This window comes from Magallana gigas, chromosome 1, assembly GCF_963853765.1.
Source record: "Magallana gigas chromosome 1, xbMagGiga1.1, whole genome shotgun sequence".
In the NCBI taxonomy this organism is placed as follows: domain Eukaryota; kingdom Metazoa; phylum Mollusca; class Bivalvia; order Ostreida; family Ostreidae; genus Magallana; species Magallana gigas.
In genome coordinates, this window is record NC_088853.1 from 45,150,248 (window position 1) to 45,173,565 (window position 23,318).

The 23,318-nt window shown below is 34.3% G+C and overlaps 3 protein-coding genes across 3 annotated transcripts; all 3 read left to right on the forward strand.

The window, feature by feature from the left end:
- Positions 1 to 2,402: 2,402 nt before the first annotated feature.
- Positions 2,403 to 5,182, forward strand: LOC105347786 (uncharacterized). The gene is made up of 3 exons (XM_011456996.4): positions 2,403 to 2,660; positions 2,999 to 3,377; positions 3,499 to 5,182. Exons 1-3 carry the CDS (start codon positions 2,502 to 2,504, stop codon positions 5,046 to 5,048), a joined length of 2,088 nt encoding a protein of 695 aa, XP_011455298.3. The 5' UTR covers positions 2,403 to 2,501; the 3' UTR covers positions 5,049 to 5,182.
- A 5,788-nt stretch (positions 5,183 to 10,970) lies between these two features.
- Positions 10,971 to 17,746, forward strand: LOC117688176 (uncharacterized). Its single transcript, XM_034465921.2, has 4 exons — positions 10,971 to 11,187; positions 14,990 to 15,084; positions 15,497 to 15,545; positions 16,267 to 17,746. The coding sequence occupies exons 1-4, from the start codon at positions 11,079 to 11,081 to the stop codon at positions 17,079 to 17,081; spliced, it is 1,068 nt and encodes a 355-aa protein (XP_034321812.2). The 5' UTR covers positions 10,971 to 11,078; the 3' UTR covers positions 17,082 to 17,746.
- Positions 17,747 to 21,509: 3,763 nt separating this feature from the next.
- On the forward strand, positions 21,510 to 22,653 carry LOC117688177 (26S proteasome non-ATPase regulatory subunit 14). The gene has a single exon (XM_034465922.2). It carries the CDS (start codon positions 21,571 to 21,573, stop codon positions 22,504 to 22,506), a length of 936 nt encoding a protein of 311 aa, XP_034321813.1. The 5' UTR covers positions 21,510 to 21,570; the 3' UTR covers positions 22,507 to 22,653.
- Positions 22,654 to 23,318: the final 665 nt, after the last annotated feature.

A 23,318-nucleotide genomic window follows, 5' to 3' on the forward strand; every position in this document is an offset into this window, starting at 1 on the left:
TTTTTTTTGGGGGGGGGGGGGGTTGTTGTGGGGGGTTTTTTTGTTTGTTTTTTTTTTTTTGGGGGGGGGGTCAGTTTGATTGATTGTTGATATTTTTGTGACAACTGTTGCTATTTTTGCATATACAGACGTGAGATATTACTTCACAAATTTTTAATATATGTAAAATAAAATCAACAATTTATGATTTATTCCAAAAGATTTTACCGATTGCTTCAATTGTCAAAAATATATCTTTTCTTGTCTTTGGATTTCCATTCGACGCACGCCAACAATTCAAGAATTTACTGATTAAGGCCTTAAGGGGGATAGATGGTCGTGGCCATTTGTAGATCATATTCACCTCCATTCGATGAAGAGCTGAATGTAAAAAAAAAACCACATGTAAAATACTAGTATTTAAATTTTGTCTTTCTTATGTAACAGTTTATGGTAAAAAAAAAATTCATGTAATTAAGATTTAAAGCCAACTTGATGAGTAATTTGTTGACTACCCAGCCTCAGTCTATTTTGAATATTCGTGTTGTAGAAAATACAATTTGTCGCCATGTTGTAATTGCGTACAAAATAAATGTGCCGCTCGATAAATACAAGCATTTTTATGCCTAGTGTATATCATATCATTTGCCACCTGTTTATATCACAATATTTACATTCTTTGACGCTTTAGAGTAAAGAACATTTTAAAAGTCTTCAACTGAATGTTCTCCGTAGTCTAGATGCAAAAAAACCTGAACCGTTGCAAGCTTCAAGAGCTGATCGATCGAGTAAATAAATGGTTTTTAAAAGAATTGTTGAATTCTTAATGCATTTTGTTGCATTTTGATGCATTGTGCATGCATTACCACCCCCGTTTTAAATCATTATTAATAGCGCTTCAAACGTGACTTCTAAATATGTGAGGAAATGCTTTGTGAATCATTCAGATGCTTGACTTATGATCTCTGACTTAATTATAGTTTGTTTTTTTTTAGTTTTTTAATTTTGATATCATGATCGTAATTCAAAAAAAAAAAATACGACCGAAAAAGAGAGAAAGAATATATGTCGGGCATGGAAGCCATAATGATTACTATCTCATAATTTGCTTTTACAACACAAACGAGCATTTTTCAAAATTTGAGTATGAAATTAATTAATGATTCATTCTATATGATTTCATTAATGTATTACAAAATAAATTATGTCAACATAAAGCACGCAACAACAGCTTGATTACATGTACATTGGATTAAGGTGAGGATGTCTACCGTTTGTTTCCTCTCCTCGTCTTATTCATTCGCTTGTAGGAGTAGAATATTTATGAAAAATAATAACAGGAAAGCAGCCATAAAAACATGTGTATCACGCCCAGAAGCTGTTCATCACGTAACATGCATGTCGCCCGCGCAATATAATTTAGCGTTATTTGTGATTCATGAATACATATACATAAACATTTATTTATACGTAAACAAAGAGGCCAGGGAAAAGGGATACTAAGTGCTAACTTCTAAAATGTATAATACATTTATTCGATATATATATATATTTTTTTCAATCATAAAAATAGTGCATTGTTTGTTAATGCTCCTCTGAACCACTTTAAATTATTAAACTTCTTAAATAAAATTTTACAAAATCAATCATACATGTTGTAATTATATGCTTGTGTCAAAATGATTTGGAAATGATTTGGAATGAACAAATAAATATGATGGCACATTATATTAAATTCCATATTTAAATGCGTAATTTATACACGTATAATTTAAGGGGAAAATTATATTTAGAATACGAGGTAACAGATAAAATGTACATATGTGTTTTGATAGAATCAAATTACGGAAGCCAATAATATACCTGTCACAAAAGAATTTTCCCGATATGGCCTCATTACGAAGATATGCCCTTTGAGTTACATTTTATTTTAATCTTTATTTTTATTTGGGGGATTTTGTGATGAGGCATCACCAACAATTGTTATTGTTTAGAAGAACGACATCTTCGGAAACGAATATGAAAAATTCACTTCCCATCGGATGAATTATGACGTATTTTCGATCTTCTCTTGAATTTTAATCAGTCTCCATTTTCTGGATTGGAAACACACAATACAAGAGATTTTGCTTTTATTCCACGGTTCATCTATTTTTGACAGACCTCCGACCCAACCAAACCATCGAACGACCTGTCAATACATCTCTTTAGTGTTTTTTGACGTGTAGCGATTAACGACAAGTTGAGAAACCGCAAAAGAACAAAAAGACCTTACCGACAGCGGCAATTCGTCAGGTGATCACCGATGCGTGACTGATGGCGTTTGATGAATGCGACCAAGGAAACGACGTATGCATGTAAGTTCATGTTCCGACGTTAAGAGGTTTATAGAAATCCAGCTAGCTATATAAACCTCCTCTCATCAGTTCCAAAATCAGAAACAAAAACTTCGATCAAGGACTAACAACACTAGGAACCGAAAGGACTTTAATATTTATTTTATCTTTAACTTATTTATCAACATGATGATGCTTGTGTGTCTGCTAGTGCTCTCTATCGTTAGGGACTCCCTCCAGCACGGCTATATGATTGACCCTCCCTCCAGATCCTCACTTTGGAGGGTCAATAAAAAGGCACCCCCAAATTATAACGACAACCGACTCTACTGCGGGGGCAGAAGCGTAAGTAATCTATATTTTAAAACTTGAAACTTTTTTTTCATATTTTATGCATTGCAAATGAAAATAAAATGCATTGCATTTCTCTGACCATATCAAATTAGAACTTGGAAGGTTGTTTCAGTGAAACCGGGTCCTTTATTTTTCAAATTTTTTTTTTTTTAATATTTGTTCAGTCGAAGCTATATTTCAACAAATATTGAACGATTTAAAGTAACGAACTTGCGTCTTAAATGGCAGAACAACCAAGATGAAGATTTTAAGAAATGCATTGTTTGAGCATTTGTGACAATAAAAACAAACTGAGGAATTATTATATGATATTTTGTTCGCTTTTCCAGAAAATTCAGCAGTTTGGGGGTTTGTGTGGACCCTGTGGGGACCCTTACGACGGTGAAAGGGAAAACGAGGCTGGAGGAAAATATGCTCTAGGAATTATATCCAAACAATTACCGGATGGAGCGAAAATTCTCGAAACAAAAGTTGTCAACACAGCCTTCCACAAAGGATACTACGAGTTTCGAATCTGTGCCAACAATGACGTCACCAAAGCGGTAACGCAGGACTGTCTGAACGAGAACTTGATGACGGTTATGGAGGGTGATGATAGGTACCCCACGCGCTTTTACCCTCCCGGACCCGGGGAACATCTTGTGCACGTGAATCTCCCAGAAGGCATGAAGTGTTCCCAGTGCGTTGTACAATGGCGTTACAGAACAGGTAAAAAAATGATAAAGTTTGATTGTAATAAAATTCAATTTCCATTTTTAAAAATAAAGATATACTAAGTATGTTAATCGTTTTTTATTATGTTTCTAAATATGAGCTTTTTGTTATACAGGAAACAGCTGGGGTCGAGACTTGGACGGCACTGAATGTATCGGCTGTGGAGTCCAAGAGGAGTTCCGGAATTGCGCGGACATCAGCATTGGTTCCGGGGACGACAAAGATCATAAGACCCAAAATGACAACAAAGAAACATCGGAACCACTGGTGACAGAAAGCAACATACACCCCAGGTTCAGGACTCAGTGGACCTTCGCTCCAAACCCACATAAAGAGCCAAGCACCACCACAGCATCCCCTGTCATTAGTAAGATTCGTCAACCGGAAGCTCCTACCTTCTCTGTGGACCATCTGTGGAGTAAGACCCAGTTTGTTCGTCCTCGCATCAGCATCGACATGAACCAACACAGAGAACCTCCAAGCACGCCTAAGCCAGCTCCACGAATTTCGTTCTTGGAGCCTTTAACTACGACGGAGAGTCCAGTTATTGAGACAACAACTCTAACATCGATGGAGGCTCGTCTACAGAAAATCAGGAAACTTCAGAGACTGGCCGCCCTCGCTATACAGATGAAGACCCTGCTCAACACGCTGCGTCATCTACCCGTGTTTCAAAACCTCAACCTTGGAATACTGGACAAAGAGTTGATGGGCCAAAAAGAAGCTCCGTGGAACAACTTGGCTAGACCAACTGTAACCGAAAAACCAAAGCAGTCGAGAACTTTCCCTTGGGAGTCTGGAATGTCCCTGAATCAAATCAAATCTAAACCTGTTACCAAATCGACAACACCCAAGAGCTCTGCACATATTCTTCAAATCCCACCCTCTCGAGTAAGCTCCAGATTCAACTACCCAATTCTTCCACCACCTAACCCCATCCTGATGGGACAATTTAGGAAAGAGAAGACAAGAACGGTAACCCTGAGTTCTGGAAACGACCAGAAGAATGAAGATGAAGTTAAACCCACTGAGAGTCCGAAAGAGGAGAAGGAAAATGTGCCCTTGTATAAAAACGAGTTCAACGTCATCAGCCCGGAATCCTTGGAGGGAGAGGTCAGCATCAAAGACTGGTACAAGAAGATCGTCAAGCTCATGGTCAAGAAGAACATGCCAGTGGCGGAAATTAAAAAGATGGTGGACCGATTGAAGCAGATTAAGGATGTCCACAAAACGCAGCCAATCACCATGCTTGAAAAACTAAGAAACTCGGAAATGTCCCTGACAGAGTCAAACAATGACAATGCCGTCATCTCCGACAACAGTTTGTCATCGCGATTAACGACGTCACAAACAACAAACGTCGTGTACCCAGAAGTAGAAAGACGACCAGCCGCCCCGGTAAACACGGCGTCTAGAAACATGCTCTATCCAGACATTGACCGACAACAACAAAGAGCTCGGGACATCAGCGCCATTCCGCCAAACATTAACACCGTAAGGGGACGTCCTGGACGACGTGGTTCTTCCGCAAATAACCCGTACGTGGATCATTCGGAAGATAACCAACTTACGCCAAATGAACGCAGCGCTTTATCAGTAAAATTACGGAACTTCATGGAGCTTAACCCACAATTCCGGGTTCCTTTCGGTGCTGTATTCCATTAACTGTATTCTTTCGAACAATCTCGACTGTCTTCTTTTGAAGAATGAAATATTCGAAAGTGTGCTACCGCTTTCAAAAATGATATTTTGAATGAGGAACATTGATTTTTATCCATTTGATATTTATTTTACATGGCTTTCGCGTTTTATTTATCGATTGAGTGTGATGTTTTATATCTATTTTTATTTCTGTGTCGTCTGCTTGTAATCACATCACGTGGTTACTATTTTTCTGTGATGCGCTTATTTTTGTTATTTATTTCCAAATGTTCAAACTTTACAATGAGCATTTTTATTTTTTATATTTTTATCTTAATAAAACTATCAAAAACCAATAAAAAAAACTTGGTCATTTTTTTTTTATTTATGATTGTTTTAAAAATATGCAATTGTATTTAGTCATCATTTAATAACATATAAATCTTTCTTTAAGAAGAGGGCCATTTATAAAAGTTCTTTTAAGAAGTGAAAAACGAAACGAATTATTTTTTTAATAATAAATATTAAAAAATAATTCGTTTCGTTTTTTTTGTTGCAAAACTAGAATTTCCATCCATATATCATAATTCATTGAATGGTAATTATATAGAATAGATCACTGAAATTTAACACGGGGATTTCTTTTAATTTTAAAAGCCCAGATATACGTATATTAAGGAAACTAACTGTGAAAAAAGATCTTACTTTTGGAAATTTTAACCAGAAGACTTGACATCTATTTCATAGCAGGGTGGGCGGTCCATTTATTATATGATTTATTGCCAAGAACCATACGGTACAAAGGTTTAACGTAATAATGCTATATACATAAAAATAATTACTAGCACAAAATTTGCACGAACATATTGACTGTGGTATATGGATTTTACAGTCTCCTGTCTGAGTGATATAACTTTACAGTTTATTCTGGTAATGTTATATCAACACTCTAGTCTGCATTAGGATTGTTCGCTTTATCACAGCCACATTACAAATCTTACAAAAAGATGTCACCCTCTTCTTGAAAAAAAAAATAGAGCGCAGTTTCTACCATTTAAAACCAAGCACATATTTAATTACCAAATAAAAATTAGGAGACGTTTACTTTTTTGACTCATTTAACTGGGACAAATTCCATCATAATTTCTTTTACATGTACTTATAACAAAAAGACGATTTATAAATACGTTGCTCGAAAAAAAAAACCCATTAATCTTAAATGAAATGACATTAGTTTGCCCTTTCCGTTCATTTTAAAATCGAAACTAATGTTATAATTATGAAAATAAAGTTTGAACTTCGTGCATTCATGTCCCATAAACTTAAAATAATAAAAAAGGGAATTGACATTTTCGATAATTTGAGGTGAAAATATGACTGATTACTTATAACAGTCTACGACCTTAGCTAAGTATTATGAATTAATGTTTGCCTTTATTAACGATATAAAATGTTCATATAATATATTTCGCTTGTGCACTGGGAATAATCGATCATAGGGTGTAACTCATGTACTGTCGAACTAAATACCAAAATTAATTAGTGTGTTCGACCCTAAAAACCACATTAAACTAGTTACGTTGTAATCGATAATGATGCATTGTCTTAAAAGATCAAAAATAAAGTCTTCAAAAATGCATTATTATTTTTAAACAAAAACGTGATTAAATTTGCAAATATGTGACATGCATTATGCACATGCATTTTGAATAATATAACAATTATTCTCTGTGTAAATACAAAAAAAAATAACAACATGTATAATTAGAGTGTAAAAGGTGAGAACGTTCTTTATACGTGCAAGCTTTTTTTTTATTTGGAGGAAATCAAACAAATCATCTTCAGGTTTTAATAAAAATTAAACCTTTTCTACTGCGTAGCTATGTTTTTGAAATATATTCAGACATGCCAAACTTGACATGTATTAAGCTTGTGGTGCTTTTTCGTAAATTGTAAGACAACAAGATTGCGAAAAAAAAAATCAACAAAACAACGTCTGTTTGACGTCATATTAACGTCATTTTGGTCACTTTGACGTTCATCGATCGCCATCCTACCGCTACATTGGAGTTTTCGATCAAACTAGGTCACGTAAACTTTTAAGGCGAAAATTTGACTCATCCTTGTGACACTTTTTTTTTCTACGGAGTGTTTTGATTGATGTGTTTATCTCTACGCCAGACGGAGATTTAACCTTAACACGCACACACATACAATTCATGTATTTTATTTTTTTTTCAAAATAAGTTACTCAATCACTCATTTTGAAAAGTTGTGTTTATTTTAAATAGTTCTGATTGGTCAATGTAATATATGACGTTATCTTACTGGGTTTACACAAATAAACGTAAGTAGACGTCACGATTATATGGATACATGTGGAGTTTATCTTGATTAGTTTCATACATGCAATCCATGGGAAAAATACTCAACCAGAAATTTATTTATAATTTTGAAGTTATTCTTATCTGACTGGTCAATGAATAAATATGACGAGGGTATCTTTTGCTGTGTTTGTCTAAATGTAACTCGATACATGTTAGCAAAATATTACGATCGGTGGCTAAGAACGTCATTTCCTTACAATGATAGCATAACAATGATACAAATAGCGTCATTTTTTTTTACAATGATAGCAGTAACATCATTTGTTTACAACAATAACAATTACATTGTAATAAAGTCATTTGTTTACAATGATAGATAACGTAATTTATTTACAATAGCAATTACGTTATGATACATGTACAATGTAGCTATAACGTCATTTGTTTACAACGATAACAATAACGTCATTTGTTCACAGTGATGAATTTGCAGTCATTTTGAAAAAGTATTTTTCTCAAAGCTCTGTCATTGTGCAATCAAAGTTTTATAATAAAGAACAAAATTAAAAACCAAAATGCAAGAAGTATTATACAGAGAAACGTAATGAATTTTGAAGATGGTGGCCGTGGAACAAAACTTTTGAAAGTTTATATAACTTTACATGTAAAGATATTTTTCTTTCTTTTCTTTTTTTAAAATAATATTTTAGGGGGACCGCTTTTAGCACCGAGTTTGGTCATTTGGATGCAACAAGCTTCTTTGCAAAAATGTTAAAAGTGGTGTGGGTTTTAAATGAGACCTTGCAAATGTGAAAATTGCATAGAGATAAAGTCAGTTTATGATATGATTATGCAAACAGTAATTTGAATTTGTTTTATTTGATGTTTGGGTTTAATTTTTCATATTTTTTATGTTGGATAAGACAAGTCAAGATCTTTTACGAGGGAAATATGTGGTAGGTTTAAATTCAGATCAAAAGTTTACATTCCTACGGTAATGTGTAGATATTTGACTAAAAATATAAATCATAATTAATGACAATTAGTAACCCAATCACAGGAGAGATATAGTCAATTCTGTTTTACAGTGGTATGTTGAGGATATCGTAACATACGTATTGCGTAAGAATATTTCATTTATAGCTTAATTTACGAACTGTTAAAGCCTTTAATTCTTTGAATTGAAACTTAAGGAGACAGGTTGGTTAATTATATTATAACAATACAACCTACTTAAAAATCATCGATATTATTTTTTTGTCAATTACTTATAATCTAGTGAATAAAAAATCCAAATATTTAAGCTCTAAAATTTATAAATTTACTCATAACTTTATAGACAACTCTTCGTGTCATGGAGATAGATAAAGTCTAATAATGGTCACGACCATCAAGTCATCTTAAATCGACACACGTGTACTTAACACGATATTCTAATATTTGTAATTTATTGATACTAAAAAAATAAGTTGAATGTATATCATTTTTTTCTTTCATGTATGTAATAAAACGTGTTATCAATCGAAGACGGAGTGTATAATCATAGATATATTTAGAACTTTATATAATTAAGATTCAAGGACAGAATCTAAAAGTGCTAATAATTTTCATTTGCAAACGTAAATTTGCATTTGATTTGAAAACGTTTGTCAACGAATTTGAAGAGAAACTAAAACTTTTATGAAGTAATCCGTCAATAGTGTTTTTAACAATCCATTCTACGAAAAATCAAAGAAGGAAAAACAGTCGCAGAACTTGGGAACGTCCTTGACCTCACACTGGGGCCGCCAAATGTAGATGATCGAGCTCATTTTTAATCCCAGTCTAAAATTTTCAAAAGAAACGAAGTAGGGGTATAATCAAAGCTCACATGTAAATCAAAAGGGAGATAATCAACTTCCAAGGCCATTGTACTTCAGTGGTTTTTTTTAAAGTTTATTCTTCTCTAAAGTGTATGAAAATGAATATTTAGTATATATATCCTTTATACCTGAAGAAGAAAAAAACCACGCATTTCATCCGGGATGCAACTAACTACTGTCTCTGCTGAAATTGTAGTGCATTGTGACGCTATATTTTTTTATTCTCTAGTGACAAACGTCGTAAATGGTCGTTTGAAACTAATTAAAGAAAATAAAATTGATATTGTACAGCAGTCTTGTTGCATTAATAAAAACTATTAAGGATATGAAATTTAGCACAAAAAAAATTGAAAATCTGGAGGAAAAAAATTGTCAAAGCAATCTCAGTGACGAGCATTGAAGACGATGTACATTGTACATGAAGCATTTGACCTTGAAAACTTTTGAAAACTCTCCACCTGCTTATTTTTAACCAAATTTTTAATGCACCTTCTTTCGATTCATCAAAAATTCTTGGAACTTGAATTAATTTCAAATGAGTCACGGGCTCTGGAAATAACCTTAAAAAATACATGTACCTTTCCTTGAGGTCAAAGACCAAGAGAGAAAGCTAGCACAAGAGTCTAATTTTCGGGGAAAAAATACATATTTAAAAACATGACATGCAATAATTCCATCTAAAGAGTCTGTGAATTTATGAATATAGATAAATATTAATAACAACCAGGTAGAAAGTATCAACAATTTTGTTTACAGTTTTTCCTGCATTTACAAGTATAATGGCTTCAAATAAAAAAGGAAACCAATTATGGAGAGGAAAAAAGACGCAAAGGACAATCTTAGAATCATCTTGCGAAGATATACTGAAGTAAATGAAGTTAAATCCAATGAAATTATGAAGCGATTCCCAATATAAAATGTCCTTTGGATTTTTTAGCATTGTGATTTTGAAAGCAACATGAATTCAAGAAAAATAGCAGTTCGTGTAATACATGCAGTATGTAATTGAGCAATAAAATATAAAAATTCTTGATGTAGTTAATATACATATTTTTCAGATCAAATCGATGTTTCTCTAAGCTGAACTGAAAGTATTGAAATAAAAACTACCAATGTCATTATAATATTTTGATCTCTAGATTAAGATCAGCGATATCTGGCCGTCCATAACAATGGGTAGGACACAAAGGGTGTGGTTGTCATTGAATCTGGGTGTTCCGGCCCGTATGTTACATGTATACACGCCAAACCAACCGTGGGTGACCTGCTCCACGAAATAAATAAATAACTCGGATGTTTCCGAGGTGAGATGCGTGGCATTCCTTTCTGAGTTAAACGATTTCTCCTAATAAACAAACAACTAAACAGGTACCTCGTTCGGTTATTAATTTCTTATCTGCGCCATAAAAACGTAATCTTGTTCTCCATCTGACCTCTGACCCGACGTTGTCCGACAGATAACCACGTTGTTTACGTATCACCAAAAACAGCTCCGGGTAATATGGCGGATACTTGGCGGCCAATCGCGAGCTTTGTTACAAAGGCCGTCGTCGCCTTAGGGGTTGAAAAATGAGAAATCAGGAATTAACCGGGTATCGCTGATTTGATGTAGTCAGTACCACTTGTTTTCGAGTCTTAATCAGATATAGATAAAAAAGAATCAACAAACATAACCATAAGTTGTTTACAAGTTGACGTCGGTGATAATAAACAAGGCTTCGGACAATTTCCTTCATTTTGAATCAGCAATGAGATGGCGACTAAGTGATACAATTTAATTTTGCCGGAATTATTTTTGAACTGATTTTCTCTGTTTGAGTTGTTTGCGATTTTTTTTTAGATTTTTGAGATTATAGTTTGAAAACATGAACCGATTACAATACGTTGTGGTGACTTTGTCTGTGTGGTTGTTTGTGGTTTCTGCGGTGCCTCTCGGAATTTTACCGGATGTTCAACACGCCGCACCAAGCCCTGGTATGTATGCTTCCACGTTTTATAATAGAAAAATTATCTATTATACCATATTTAAAAGCCTAAAATTCCCTAAAATTAAATTTGTATTCATTTGGTCATTTTTAAGTGCGATACTTGAAATTTTCTCATCACTCAAAATGGTAATCCATGCAATCTAAGTCTTCAACCAATCTTTTTTAAGAGATGTACTAACAAACCATTAATAGGTTTGCCTGTAGATTTAGTGTAGGTATTTTTTCAGATAAATTTAACCAGTAAATTAAAAGCGGCATTCTTAAAAATAAGCTTTTTTTCTGAGAAAAAATTTTGATGAGACAGAATTTTGATAATCATATACTGAAAAAATGTTCAAATTTTTTAATATGCATAAAACATAAATGATTTAAAGTAAAATTGATAGCCCTGATAAAAGTCAATACGAATAAAAATCGCTTTTGAGATTTCTTCGGCGTATGCAAGATTATTAGTTTTCTTTATTAGGTTAGAGTTTTAGAATATACGACGAATTTACACTGCTAAGTTAGCAGTGTAAATTCGTCGTATATTCTTATATTAAAATGTTTGTTAATTTTGTAAATGTACAAAAGATTATAAATGATAAGTTGATTATATATTTCTGATAAAAAAGTAAAGTGAGTCTGATCACATCGAAATTTTATTCATGAAAAATTAATATTTTTAGGTATTATTCCTACAATATCAAACTCTATAGATTAAATAAGAATTCAAAATTGTTAACAAATTCGACGAATAATTCATTTTTATGTGTTCGATTCACAAGATGTGAATTCATTAATCTATAACCCCCCCCCCCAAAAAAAAATTGTACGCAAGATTTCCCCGTAAATTTTTGAAATATTTTATAAACATTTAGGTATTGTCGCGGTATATTACAAGTTTAAAAAACAGTCTGCGGGAATATCTCGGAACTTATTTATATATATCTCTTGAGAGCAAAACAAATTCCAGAAAAATCTTGTATTTAATAAATCTATCATTTCGATTCTCGGAGCACTATATCAAGGTTACGATTGTCAAGTTTGATTTTTTCCTTACTTTGACATTGTGAAATATTAGCTTGATGGTTTCAAAGGAATTTTTTTTGCGATCGATCACTGATGATTGATTATACATATACATTATTGATATATTATGTAAATCGTTAATTAAAAATTGATATGAATTAAATGTCATGTAAAACATATACATGTATGATTATATTATTATGAAAATTTGTGCATTAGAGCTTTAAATAATGAAGAAGAAATTGAACAGTCTGTTTTTCTTAAAGTTTACTTAATTAAGATTTGTTTTGGAGATAGTTGCTTGAAAATTCTCATTCTCTCTCTCTCTCTCTCTCTCTCTCTCTCTCTCTCTCTCTCTCTCTCTCTCTCTCTCTCTCTCTCTCTCTCTTTTGGCGGCATTAACATGGTTTATGCTTCTATGACGTTAAATTCTGATTAAGGACCATAGTTTGTTTAAAGATATATTCCGTTACATGTACTTTATTTTTTAATTTTCTACATGTCACATTTATTGAGGAAGGGTGGATTGAAATTGCAATTGGGTTAGGTTAGAGTGCAATTTAACTTATATTACCGAGAAACAGACAACCAAACAAGAAGCAGATATATATGTATTCGGAGAAACAATAAAAATGTGCTCAAATCATCGACAGAAAGTTGAGAAGGTCATTGAGTAGACCCGTCTGTCCCACCCTGGCTAATCCCGCGCCGAGTGGAATGTGTAGTTACGTGGCCCCGGTGTTGGGCAGGCCCGGGGGTATGGCTCTACAAGCTGCCGCGTCGCTCGCATATTTGAGGCCACTAATTATCTCATCATTGCCGCTTCTCTATCTTATCCATCTCATTAAATAAGGACTAATAAGAGCGCATCAGTATTACCTTAAGTTCAAAGCTAGAACATTGTTTTCTCGCCCCATTCAGGACAGACATTGCGAAGAAAGTGTATACAAAGAAAGGTTTACTTGATTTTAAAAATTACAGTTCTATTTAACAAACCACTACAAAACCTTGCATTCAATTATGGATCCACCCCTATCACGTCTCTCTCTCTCTCTCTCTCTCTCTCTCTCTCTCTCTCTTTCCACCCCCCACCCACCCAACATCATTTACAGTCAAGTTAGGCAGATGGATATGAAATGTCAAAAGTTATATTTTAAAAAAAAAACAGAAAAAAGAAATGTAACCACAGGCATGCACTTAATGAATGTACATATAAATGAATTTTTATAAACAATGTGAAATATTCCTGGGAAGAGAGAATGGAGGGTCTACGTTTGGCGAAGCTTGGTTTCGCATATTGTCAGCGATTTCAGTTTCGATGTTTGCATTCTACTTTCAGGAATACAGTCTTTCCCAACTACATGTACCTAAAAATTTTGTTAACTATTTATAAAAAATATCCCCATTACGTTTAATTATGTAATCAGTGGAGGTAACTATGTTCTTGATCTGACCGTGCTGGTCTTACTTAAATGACCGCTAGAATATACATGTACAAATGAACAAGTGTACCACGACAAACGGATAAAAACATGTGTAAATATAATTAGTATTATACAAGACCTATATCGTTTTACACTTGACCTTTATCGTGCATTACCATTAATTTGGCGGTCAATGCATCAAACTCTTATCTTAAAATTGATATACATGAAAGGTATAAATTACAGAGTTGCGCTCTATGTATCTTTGGCTATATATATATGTAATGGGTTATACTGTCTAAAAATATATGTCGTACATTGTAATCATTCAGTATAATAAAGAAAGGTGAACTATCTAATTGATGCATTCGTTTTCTTATCCATTCATCTGTTAGATAGACAGGTGTGTACGGCGCACCTGTTAAAGGTGTACATAGAGCAAAAACCTCACAAACAAGGGGTATAGGAGTGAGTCACTTGTAATAAATAACGCGGTAATGATTGAACGTTATAGATTACGACCAAAATCTTTTAAAAAGGTATAAAATGCATTCTGTATTTTTGTACTCTCAATCAAATGAGAATGGATTTGTTCAAGCCTATATATACATCCTGATTGTCTCTTCCTCTTTTCTCTCCGTTATTTTCATAACCATCTTACTATCTCATTCTTTCTTTCTTTCGTTATTACTTTTCCTCTGTATCATGTTTATTCATTTAATCTTTTTTACTCTCTCTAGTTAATTCTACTTGCAAAAATAATAGAATATAACAGTGTAAGAACAGTACAATACACTATTACAGTATAATACAATATAACAGTATATAACAGTACAATACAGTATAACAGTACATTGTATAACAGTACAATACACTATAATATTACAAAAACACTCTGACAGTATAATATAAGTTATGCTTTTTGCTATTATAAGTTTTTAAGTAGACGTTGTATCTTGTCCTGACGATGAAATATAAAGTACAATGTTGTGTGTTTTGCTGTCAGTGTTATTATATCTAGTCCAAATTATATATTTTAACTGTAAAATCCTGCGTAGTTTGCAAAAAAAAAGTCACGTAGTTAGTGTTATATACAATCCAGATAACAGAAAATAACAGTACAATAATATATGGTTTTGCTTTATATAGCGAGAGTGCATGTTTTATATATATTCCAGATACCGGTAATAGTATATATATATCAACACATTTGCTGGGGGTTTTTTTGTCTGTTTTATAATTTGCTTATTGGGTAATGCATGCGATCCAGTCAATATAGTACAACAATTTTTCATGCGTTTGCTGTACATTTGTAACACTATAACAGTACAATGTTGCATGTTGTTGTTGTAGGTCGTCTGGCGGGCGTTGTATCCAGCCCTGACCCCACCTCCCTCTACAAATGGCTCCTACAACTCTTCAGTCAGAAGTCCTTCATCAACTGGCTGGTACGTCATTTCATTGCGATATATACATGATATAAGGGTTTTAAGGGATTTTAATGTAACATTGCAAATGATAATTTTACGTGTGTTTTTTTTTATGAATGAAAGAGAAGTGGGGAGAAAAAGGAGAGAGATGGGGGAAAGAGAGAAAGAGAAAGAGGGGAATTGTAAACAGAAATCTTCGGTAAATGATTGAGCTTTTAAAAAAAAAAAGCTTGTATGTAAATATAACATCTAAGTTAGCTGATAATTGATATCATTATTGTCTCAATTTCATAAAGGCTAGCAAAAAAAAATAAGGTTAGGGGTTAGAAAATCCTTGGCGTGTGAACATCCCTCATATTGTTCTCAAGTTGTACATTTAGATTACTTTGACGTATTTAATTAACTGAGTGCGGTTTGCCTTACTTTTCAGGGGCGGACCCGTGGAATCAACTTTCAGCCCGGAGTCAGACCAAACAGCGGTAGGTCCAGATCAATCTTTATGGCTTTCTCTCCTTCTTCTTCTTCTGGGTGTTTGTCACCGCATTTTCTCCCGCAAGCCGAGGATTTTATTGTCTTGTTTACTACTCTGTCATTTTACGCCTGTTTTTCGTAAACAGAAGCGTTGGTTTTATGGCAGTTTTTGTTAATTAAGATCGCATCCTGGTGTTTTTCGGTACAAATTTTATTGACAGTGGGTATTTCCAAAGAATGATATCAAACGGTAAATTTTTAGGTAGATAGTCATTAGGAAAAGATTTAGGAGAACCCCCCCCCCCCCCCCAATAAAATAATATAAAAAATTACGGTATTAGTTCAAATAAATATTTTTGTTTAATTCTCATTCATATACTTTAAATGATAATTATTTTCATGAAGACATAAAATAACAAATAATAATAATTATTTTAAAAGTTAGAAAAAAAAATTTCATTTATTTTAAGTCTTTGATTACAACTCTTGTTGTGATGTCTTGAAACTCAAAGTCAATTTATCATGTTTTCACGGTTTCAAGGAGGTAAATACATGTAATTTATTTTTGTTTTGTCTCTTAACCGACTTAATTTTTTTTCCACGTCAATTTAAAGTCGGCCACTTAAAAAAAAGATGAATGAATGATATATTTAATTTTCGTAACGCCTTATTTATCATTCTGCAAATACATAAAATATATTTTTTAATTTTCTTTAAATTTTCATACAGGTGGTACCAGCGACTTATTTAATGGGGGAACCGGTGACCCCTTTGCCACGGGGAGACTTGAGGAAGGTGACCCTCAAGCTGTGGACCCAGACTTGGACATCGTCCGAGACTACAGCCCAAATGCCTCCCCTCAGTCCACGACGACCGCACCCCCTACCGTACAGAGAGACTTCCAGGCGGACAACATCATCATCCCCCAAACAGTTCAGCCCCAAAACGATTTGGGGCTAAACATTCCGGTCCTTTCACTCCAAGAGACCGGGGGTCTGGCTGACGATTCCACCCGCAACCCTTCTCCTGCAACCCTACCCGATGATCTGGTGATTATCCGCGATCAGCAGAATGAAGAGTCGGTTGGGCATGCGCAAACAAGCACGGTGTTGTCTGGCGTTTTTGTGCACTCACGGCTATCAGAGACAAATTTCGCAACTCGGCCTTCAGGTGTGGATGTTCAAACTGTAAACAACTCCCCTTTGCAAGTGGTTACATCCAGGAATCTTGAAGATTTGCAAGTCGAACGGGACGAAGAGTCGCCAAATCTTGTTCAGGTGATTCCTACCGATGTAGTCGAAACAACACGCAATCTTACGTCGGGAAGTGATGACGTCAGCAACCTTCCTGTGGCGCGAGATCGAGAAGAGGGTTCTACCTCCCAGACTCTACCGCCGGACCTTGTTGTCATCCGGGACAGTGTGGAGGACGAGGACAGTGGTCACATCGTCACAACGCGAGTCACGAACTCTCCGTCACAGCTCTCCACAAAACAGATCGGGAACGGGATCCTAATACTACTTCCGGGTGATGGGGGGAAGTGAGCAGAGTGCGTTGGGTACAGACATTCCAAAAACATATAACATTGTCTCAGAAACCCTTTTTCGGTTAAGTATATCGAAAACAAAGAAAACAAGAGCGAAGAAGAGGTCATTATTTTAACAGTGACTAAAGATACTAGATAATATGCACACAGAAATGAAACGTGTTCCATTTAGAAAAGCATACCAAACTTTCTGCGTGCCCCTTTAACGCTATCCACTGCACCATCACAAATTCCATTGTACATGTATCATACATTGTACATAAGACTAATATTTAAGATTTTAAAAAAACATGTCTTATGCCCCACGTAGCATGTAAACAGTGTACATGTGTAAATAACATTGATAATGTTTTGAATAATCAAGTGTTTACATCAATGTTTAGAAAAAAAATGATTTCTTCCACTTCAATCATTCGATACGGTAATTTTAAGGACGGGGAAGTCTTGTAGTTGCACATGTGTAAATAACATTTCCATTTTATATGGTACATTTATAATACATTTTAATACATTAATTATCAAATTTGTACATAAGTGACTGTGTTCTTTTTTCAAAGTGCCAAATTGTAATTCAGTGTATATAATATGAATATATTTATATATTACCTAGTTTGTAGTTCCACTCTATTTATGTATAAATGTAAAAGAGTGAAAATAAACCGAATAATTGCAGCAAATTCTGTGTTGTTGAATCGGACCGAACATTCTACATATTTACACCTTACTAAATGCAACTTCATTTAGCCATATAAAATTTACATCTTATTAAAAGTAACTACATGTATATCAAGTCATACTTACACATAATTAAGTGTAGCTGTACAAATAATAGCATGTACCAATACCGAACACACATTAACATTATTCATAACATGTAACAACACCGAACCAAAGTTCTAGGCGTTCACCCAGTATAATGTTTTTAAAAGTATTTGATAAGAACGATGTACTGACCTCTGGTTGCGATTCGAGACACTGACCTTTAACTTATAAGTTGCATTCAACATATTTATCTCGCATGTGAACATAACTGAGTCGCATGTAAACATATTTATCTTGCATGTCAACATAACTAAGTTGCCTGTTGACATATATAAGTAGCATGTGAACATAACTAAGTTGCATGTCGACATAAATAAGTAGCATGTGAACATAACTAAGTTGCATGTGAACATAACTAAGTTGCATGTTGACATGAATAAGTTGCATGTGGACATAAATAGGTAGCATCTAGCATTTTGGTTGTCACATGTGGGCGACATTTGAGCTTTTTTTAGATTATTTATAGTTCTTATTTAATAGCTATGGTGGCATATCTCTGCCACTTGTGTGCAAGTTATTTTTCTATCAAATATAGTTATCATAGTTATGTTGCATGTTGACATAACTATTTTGCATGTCAACATCTTTATCTTGCATGTCGACATAAGTAATAGAAAAATAACTTGCACACAAGGGGCAGAGATATGCCACCATAAATAGCAATTTTCTTGCGTGTCAATAAACTTATGTTGCATGTTGACATAACTATCTTGCATGTCAACATATTTATCTTGCATGTCGATAGAAAAATATCTTGCACACAAGGAGCAGAGATATGCCACCATGTAGAACAGTCCCACTGGCGTCGGAAGCAAATTGAAAGTGGGGGGGGGGGGGGGGGGGGCTAGACTAATCCTCAGAAATATTGAGAAAGCCCCTAGCCCCCCCCCCCCCCCCCCCCCCCCCCCGGTTCCGACGCCTATGAGTCCGAAAACAGCAAAATATTTCGTGGGAGACGGAAGACCTGAATAAATGAATAAATAAAGTCCCAAATGTCAATCTCTCATCTTCTGATTTTATCGTGAACTTAACAACAATTCATCCTGACCAGTTTCAGATTTATTCATTAAATGTGTTCCTTGACTGTTTAATGCCGATAAGTCTCGGTCAAACATAAGTCAACCAGCTAAATAAACGCCTTAGGCCATCCATTATATTAAAATTAAGTAAACCGGATAAAACAGATTGATGACCAACAAAGCAATGCGTGGATTTAGGGTACCAATGTACCTACCTGTATACTTTCAGTTTCATTGATGAAAAATTACTTTATATATATATATATATATATATATATATATATATATATATATATATATATATATATATATATATATATATATATATATATATATATATATATATATATATATATATATATATATAAAAATGAATGTTGTCAAATTTCTTGTTTCACTTTGGCGTCATCATACGATATGAAGCACTCTTATAGTTTACAACCACCAGTTGCGTTCATAACTCCATAATCGCAGTTGCTTTCATCAACATCAAAAGGAAACTTTGACAATGATATAGGATGCAAACACGGTTACTAACCGAAGATTTTCAGTGCATGATCATGTCATTACGAACGCGCAATTTAAAACATATGACAGCACAATCTGATTAAAATCAGATCTTTGTAACGCTCCAAAATTCTGATAGTCGCTTTGTGTAGCGACATCAGAATTTGTCGGAGCGGATCAAAGATCTGATTTTAATCAGATTGATGTCAGCATATAGAGCAACTGCAGCTCCTGCATGTGCGTGTGCGCGGTTAAGTTTTTGTTTACAATTATTTTTTTTTATACGTCTATTGAACCTATTTTCAAATTAATTCAACATAATCTGAATATTACATGCGAATGAGTGTATATATATGCAACACTTGAAATTGGAAATTGCCCCCTTGTAAAAATCCAAATGTTGGCCAAGATAATTTCATATACATGTACATGACTATACTAGAGCAACATTAAAGTGTTTTGGCAAGTATAGATTAACAATAAAAGAACTGTAAAAGTTATTATTAACAAATGATCATGTATTGCTGTATATTTTTAAAATGTTTCCAGATTTCTGTAGCACACCATCAAAATAACATAATAAACTGAGATATTTAGAAACTGGGTTGTTCAACAACGCTATAGCTTATATTTTAAAAGAAACGTTTGTTACCCCCCCCCCCCCCCCAAATAAAACGTCTATCTTCATTCATGGTTGATAACTCTTAAATAAGGAATAAGGAACCATTCTTTGAGTATTATGAGGTGATACTTTTGGTCGGGGCGTGATCAAATCCAATAAAGCCCGAAAGGCTTTATGATAGATATGATCACGCCCCGATCTCGACCGAAATAATCACCTCATAATATTCAAAGAATGATTCCTTATTACTTAATTTTATATAATTTTAAACCATCGTACGATGAAATATTGAAATATAAATAAGCAAACCCCGCTGGCGCCTCTATTTGGCTTCATTTGAACTGTTACAAGCGTCAAACAATTTCTGAAAAAAATAAAACTGATGTTATAGGATTTGTGAAATTTGATTTATATAATCATGATAATGTGTTTATACTGAGGAAATATCTTGTCATATGTAAAACGATTTTATCGACGGTAACAAAACTAACTCATTAGCCGTACATCCCGAGTTTGAATCCCGCGGGGGCTTTTGTTATTATTTTAGGAACTGAATATTTTAGGAATTCTTTTTTCTATCCCAAAACTGAAAATTTTTCGCTAATTTGACACTTGTACAGTTTATTTATCATATAGTATTTTTCATTATAAAATTATTTACTATTAACTTGGGTTAATATCATATGATGTTGGAGACTTGCTTCTAATCAAATTTACATGTATTTTAAGTAAAGTCTGTCCGAAGATAATCAACATTATTTAAAGTTTTTACTTTGTATATACATGTATATAAATATGTATCATTGTTAACATAATAAAATAAATAATGTCTCTCTGATTTAATTCTCAAACTTCTTTCTACATGTATATATTTTTCTGTTACGGAGAAGTGAAATCTGCAGACAAAAATGTGTGACCTTATGTTATGCTAGTGTAAATGATGATGTAGGAAAATGAAATAAATTTAGTAAAGTAGAAGATGTACGTGTTCAAATTATTTGCATTTAACCCCTTAACGGCCTAGTGCGCCTTTTGACGCATTTTTATGCGCGCTGAGAGAAAACTGCTGATATGATGTAAAGAAATGGAATACAATGAACAAATTGTTAAAGGGTTAATAAGCATGAATAGCATGGAAAAATTTATTCAACAAAAATTCCAACATTAATGAAGGTCAACCAGAATTTGCGTAGGTCCACAAAATATTCTTGACCAGTGGATCTGCGCAGTCCACCAAGGTAAAAAGTTATTGATCATAGGATGCAGTGACCCCCCCCCCCCCCCCCGCTCCGATTCATCACACCTTTTGTTATTATAAGATACCTTTGACATTTTCAGCAATTTCAATTCAGTATTCGATGCAAGCAGCAAGTTTTATTATGAAAATTCATTCTTCGATGATGAATGAAATGATATATTGTTTTCCGGAATTTTTTACATTTGTCCGATATCGTTCTTACTGCTGTTCATATTCTGTGATTTCCGGCAACGAATGAGAAAGGAAAAAATCTCTGAAAATGGATAGATTATTACGTTTGAGCGGTGGTATGCCAGGTTTAGGCCAGGGTGCTCCACCAACAGATGCTCCTACAGTTGATACAGCAGAACAAGTCTACATATCATCCCTCGCCTTGTTGAAGATGCTCAAACATGGCCGAGCCGGTGTGCCTATGGAAGTCATGGGTCTGATGTTGGGCGAATTTGTCGATGATTACACTGTTCGAGTAATTGACGTGTTTGCTATGCCGCAGTCAGGAACAGGAGTAAGTGTGGAAGCTGTGGATCCAGTATTCCAAGCAAAGATGTTGGACATGCTGAAACAGACTGGCAGACCAGAAATGGTGGTGGGTTGGTATCACTCTCACCCCGGCTTTGGATGTTGGCTATCTGGGGTGGATATTAACACCCAACAAAGCTTTGAGGCGTTGTCAGAGAGAGCTGTTGCAGTTGTCGTTGACCCAATTCAGAGCGTCAAAGGAAAAGTTGTCATTGATGCGTTTCGTCTCATAAATCCAAACATGATGGTTCTGGGACAGGAACCAAGACAGACAACGTCAAACCTTGGACATCTGCAGAAACCGTCCATACAGGCCTTAATTCATGGATTAAATAGACATTACTACTCCATCGCAATCAATTACCGAAAAAACGAACTGGAACAGAAGATGCTGTTGAATCTCCATAAGAAGAGCTGGGTGGACGGATTAACATTGGACGATTACAATACACATTGCACCAACAATGAAAATACGGTGAAAGAAATGCTTGAACTAGCCAAGAACTACCACAAGGCTTTGGAAGAAGAGGAGACCATGACAAAGGAACAGTTAGCTATAAAAAATGTCGGGAAAATGGATCCGAAACGTCATCTTGAGGAACATGTGGATGTACTAATGACCACAAATATTGTTCAGTGCTTGGGTGCAATGCTGCATACCGTTGTTTTCAAGTGACCCCTTTAGGAATTATTATTCATGAATCTTAGTGAATCTGGATTACATGTGAACTTAATTATTCAATTTTTTTTCACATGATTCATTTCATCACAACTTAACAATGTATTCATGTATGTAAATAAATATGAATTCATTACGTCAAAAGGATATTGTCATGCTGTATTTAAGTAGAAATGGGTTAAGTTATTTAACCTACAAGTTTGGGTGAAAAAAGACGAAGCAGATGAAAGATTTACAGTGTTTTTTGGGGGTCCTGATTTTGGGCCGAAATTCGGCCCCAGTCCCAATTGGAAATTTCCTAATATTTTCCCAATTTCGGACTCAAAATTCCGAAATGTAATTTACCAAAAAAAAAATCTGTGTACAAGTTGTCAAAATTTTCAAGAAAAGAAGCATTGTGCTTTGATTTATATTTTAATTAATGATAGAAATCATATTTCATTACGTATAATAAATAGAAACGAATTTTCCCAGTTTTCCTATTTTGTCGCTATTTTTCCCATTTGAAAGGTCCCCAGTCCCAAATTGTGGGGAAAAAACACTGTAAAAATGTTACATTAAATAGATGAAACATCTGTTACATCAGTTTCAACAAACTGGTCAAACATCTCTGAGATCTTTTGGCAGCTCTCTAAAACATTCATGACCTTCAAATATCAATCGGGGGGAAAATGTTGATGATAATATCTTTTTACCCTTGTGCCCCCTCTCAACTTGATTCGAATATCGAGCTTGAAGAGGCAATTATCTTAAAACAACTAATCAACATAAAATGAGAAAAATAATCTTTTAAATTAAACATGTTTTAG

What these genes read in the sequence shown, in the direction of transcription:
- LOC105347786 (XM_011456996.4), top strand. Translation starts at nt 2,502, where the DNA reads ATGATGATGCTTGTGTGTCTGCTAGTGCTCTCTATCGTTAGGGACTCC. An exon ending in TCTACTGCGGGGGCAGAAGC is followed by an intron (nt 2,661 to 2,998) that starts GTAAGTAATCTA and finishes TCGCTTTTCCAG; the next exon opens with AAAATTCAGCAGTTTGGGGG. An exon ending in ACAATGGCGTTACAGAACAG is followed by an intron (nt 3,378 to 3,498) that starts GTAAAAAAATGA and finishes TTTGTTATACAG; the next exon opens with GAAACAGCTGGGGTCGAGAC.
- LOC117688176 (XM_034465921.2), top strand. Translation starts at nt 11,079, where the DNA reads ATGAACCGATTACAATACGTTGTGGTGACTTTGTCTGTGTGGTTGTTT. An exon ending in AGTCCTTCATCAACTGGCTG is followed by an intron (nt 15,085 to 15,496) that starts GTACGTCATTTC and finishes CTTACTTTTCAG; the next exon opens with GGGCGGACCCGTGGAATCAA. An exon ending in CGGAGTCAGACCAAACAGCG is followed by an intron (nt 15,546 to 16,266) that starts GTAGGTCCAGAT and finishes ATTTTCATACAG; the next exon opens with GTGGTACCAGCGACTTATTT.
- LOC117688177 (XM_034465922.2), top strand. Translation starts at nt 21,571, where the DNA reads ATGGATAGATTATTACGTTTGAGCGGTGGTATGCCAGGTTTAGGCCAG.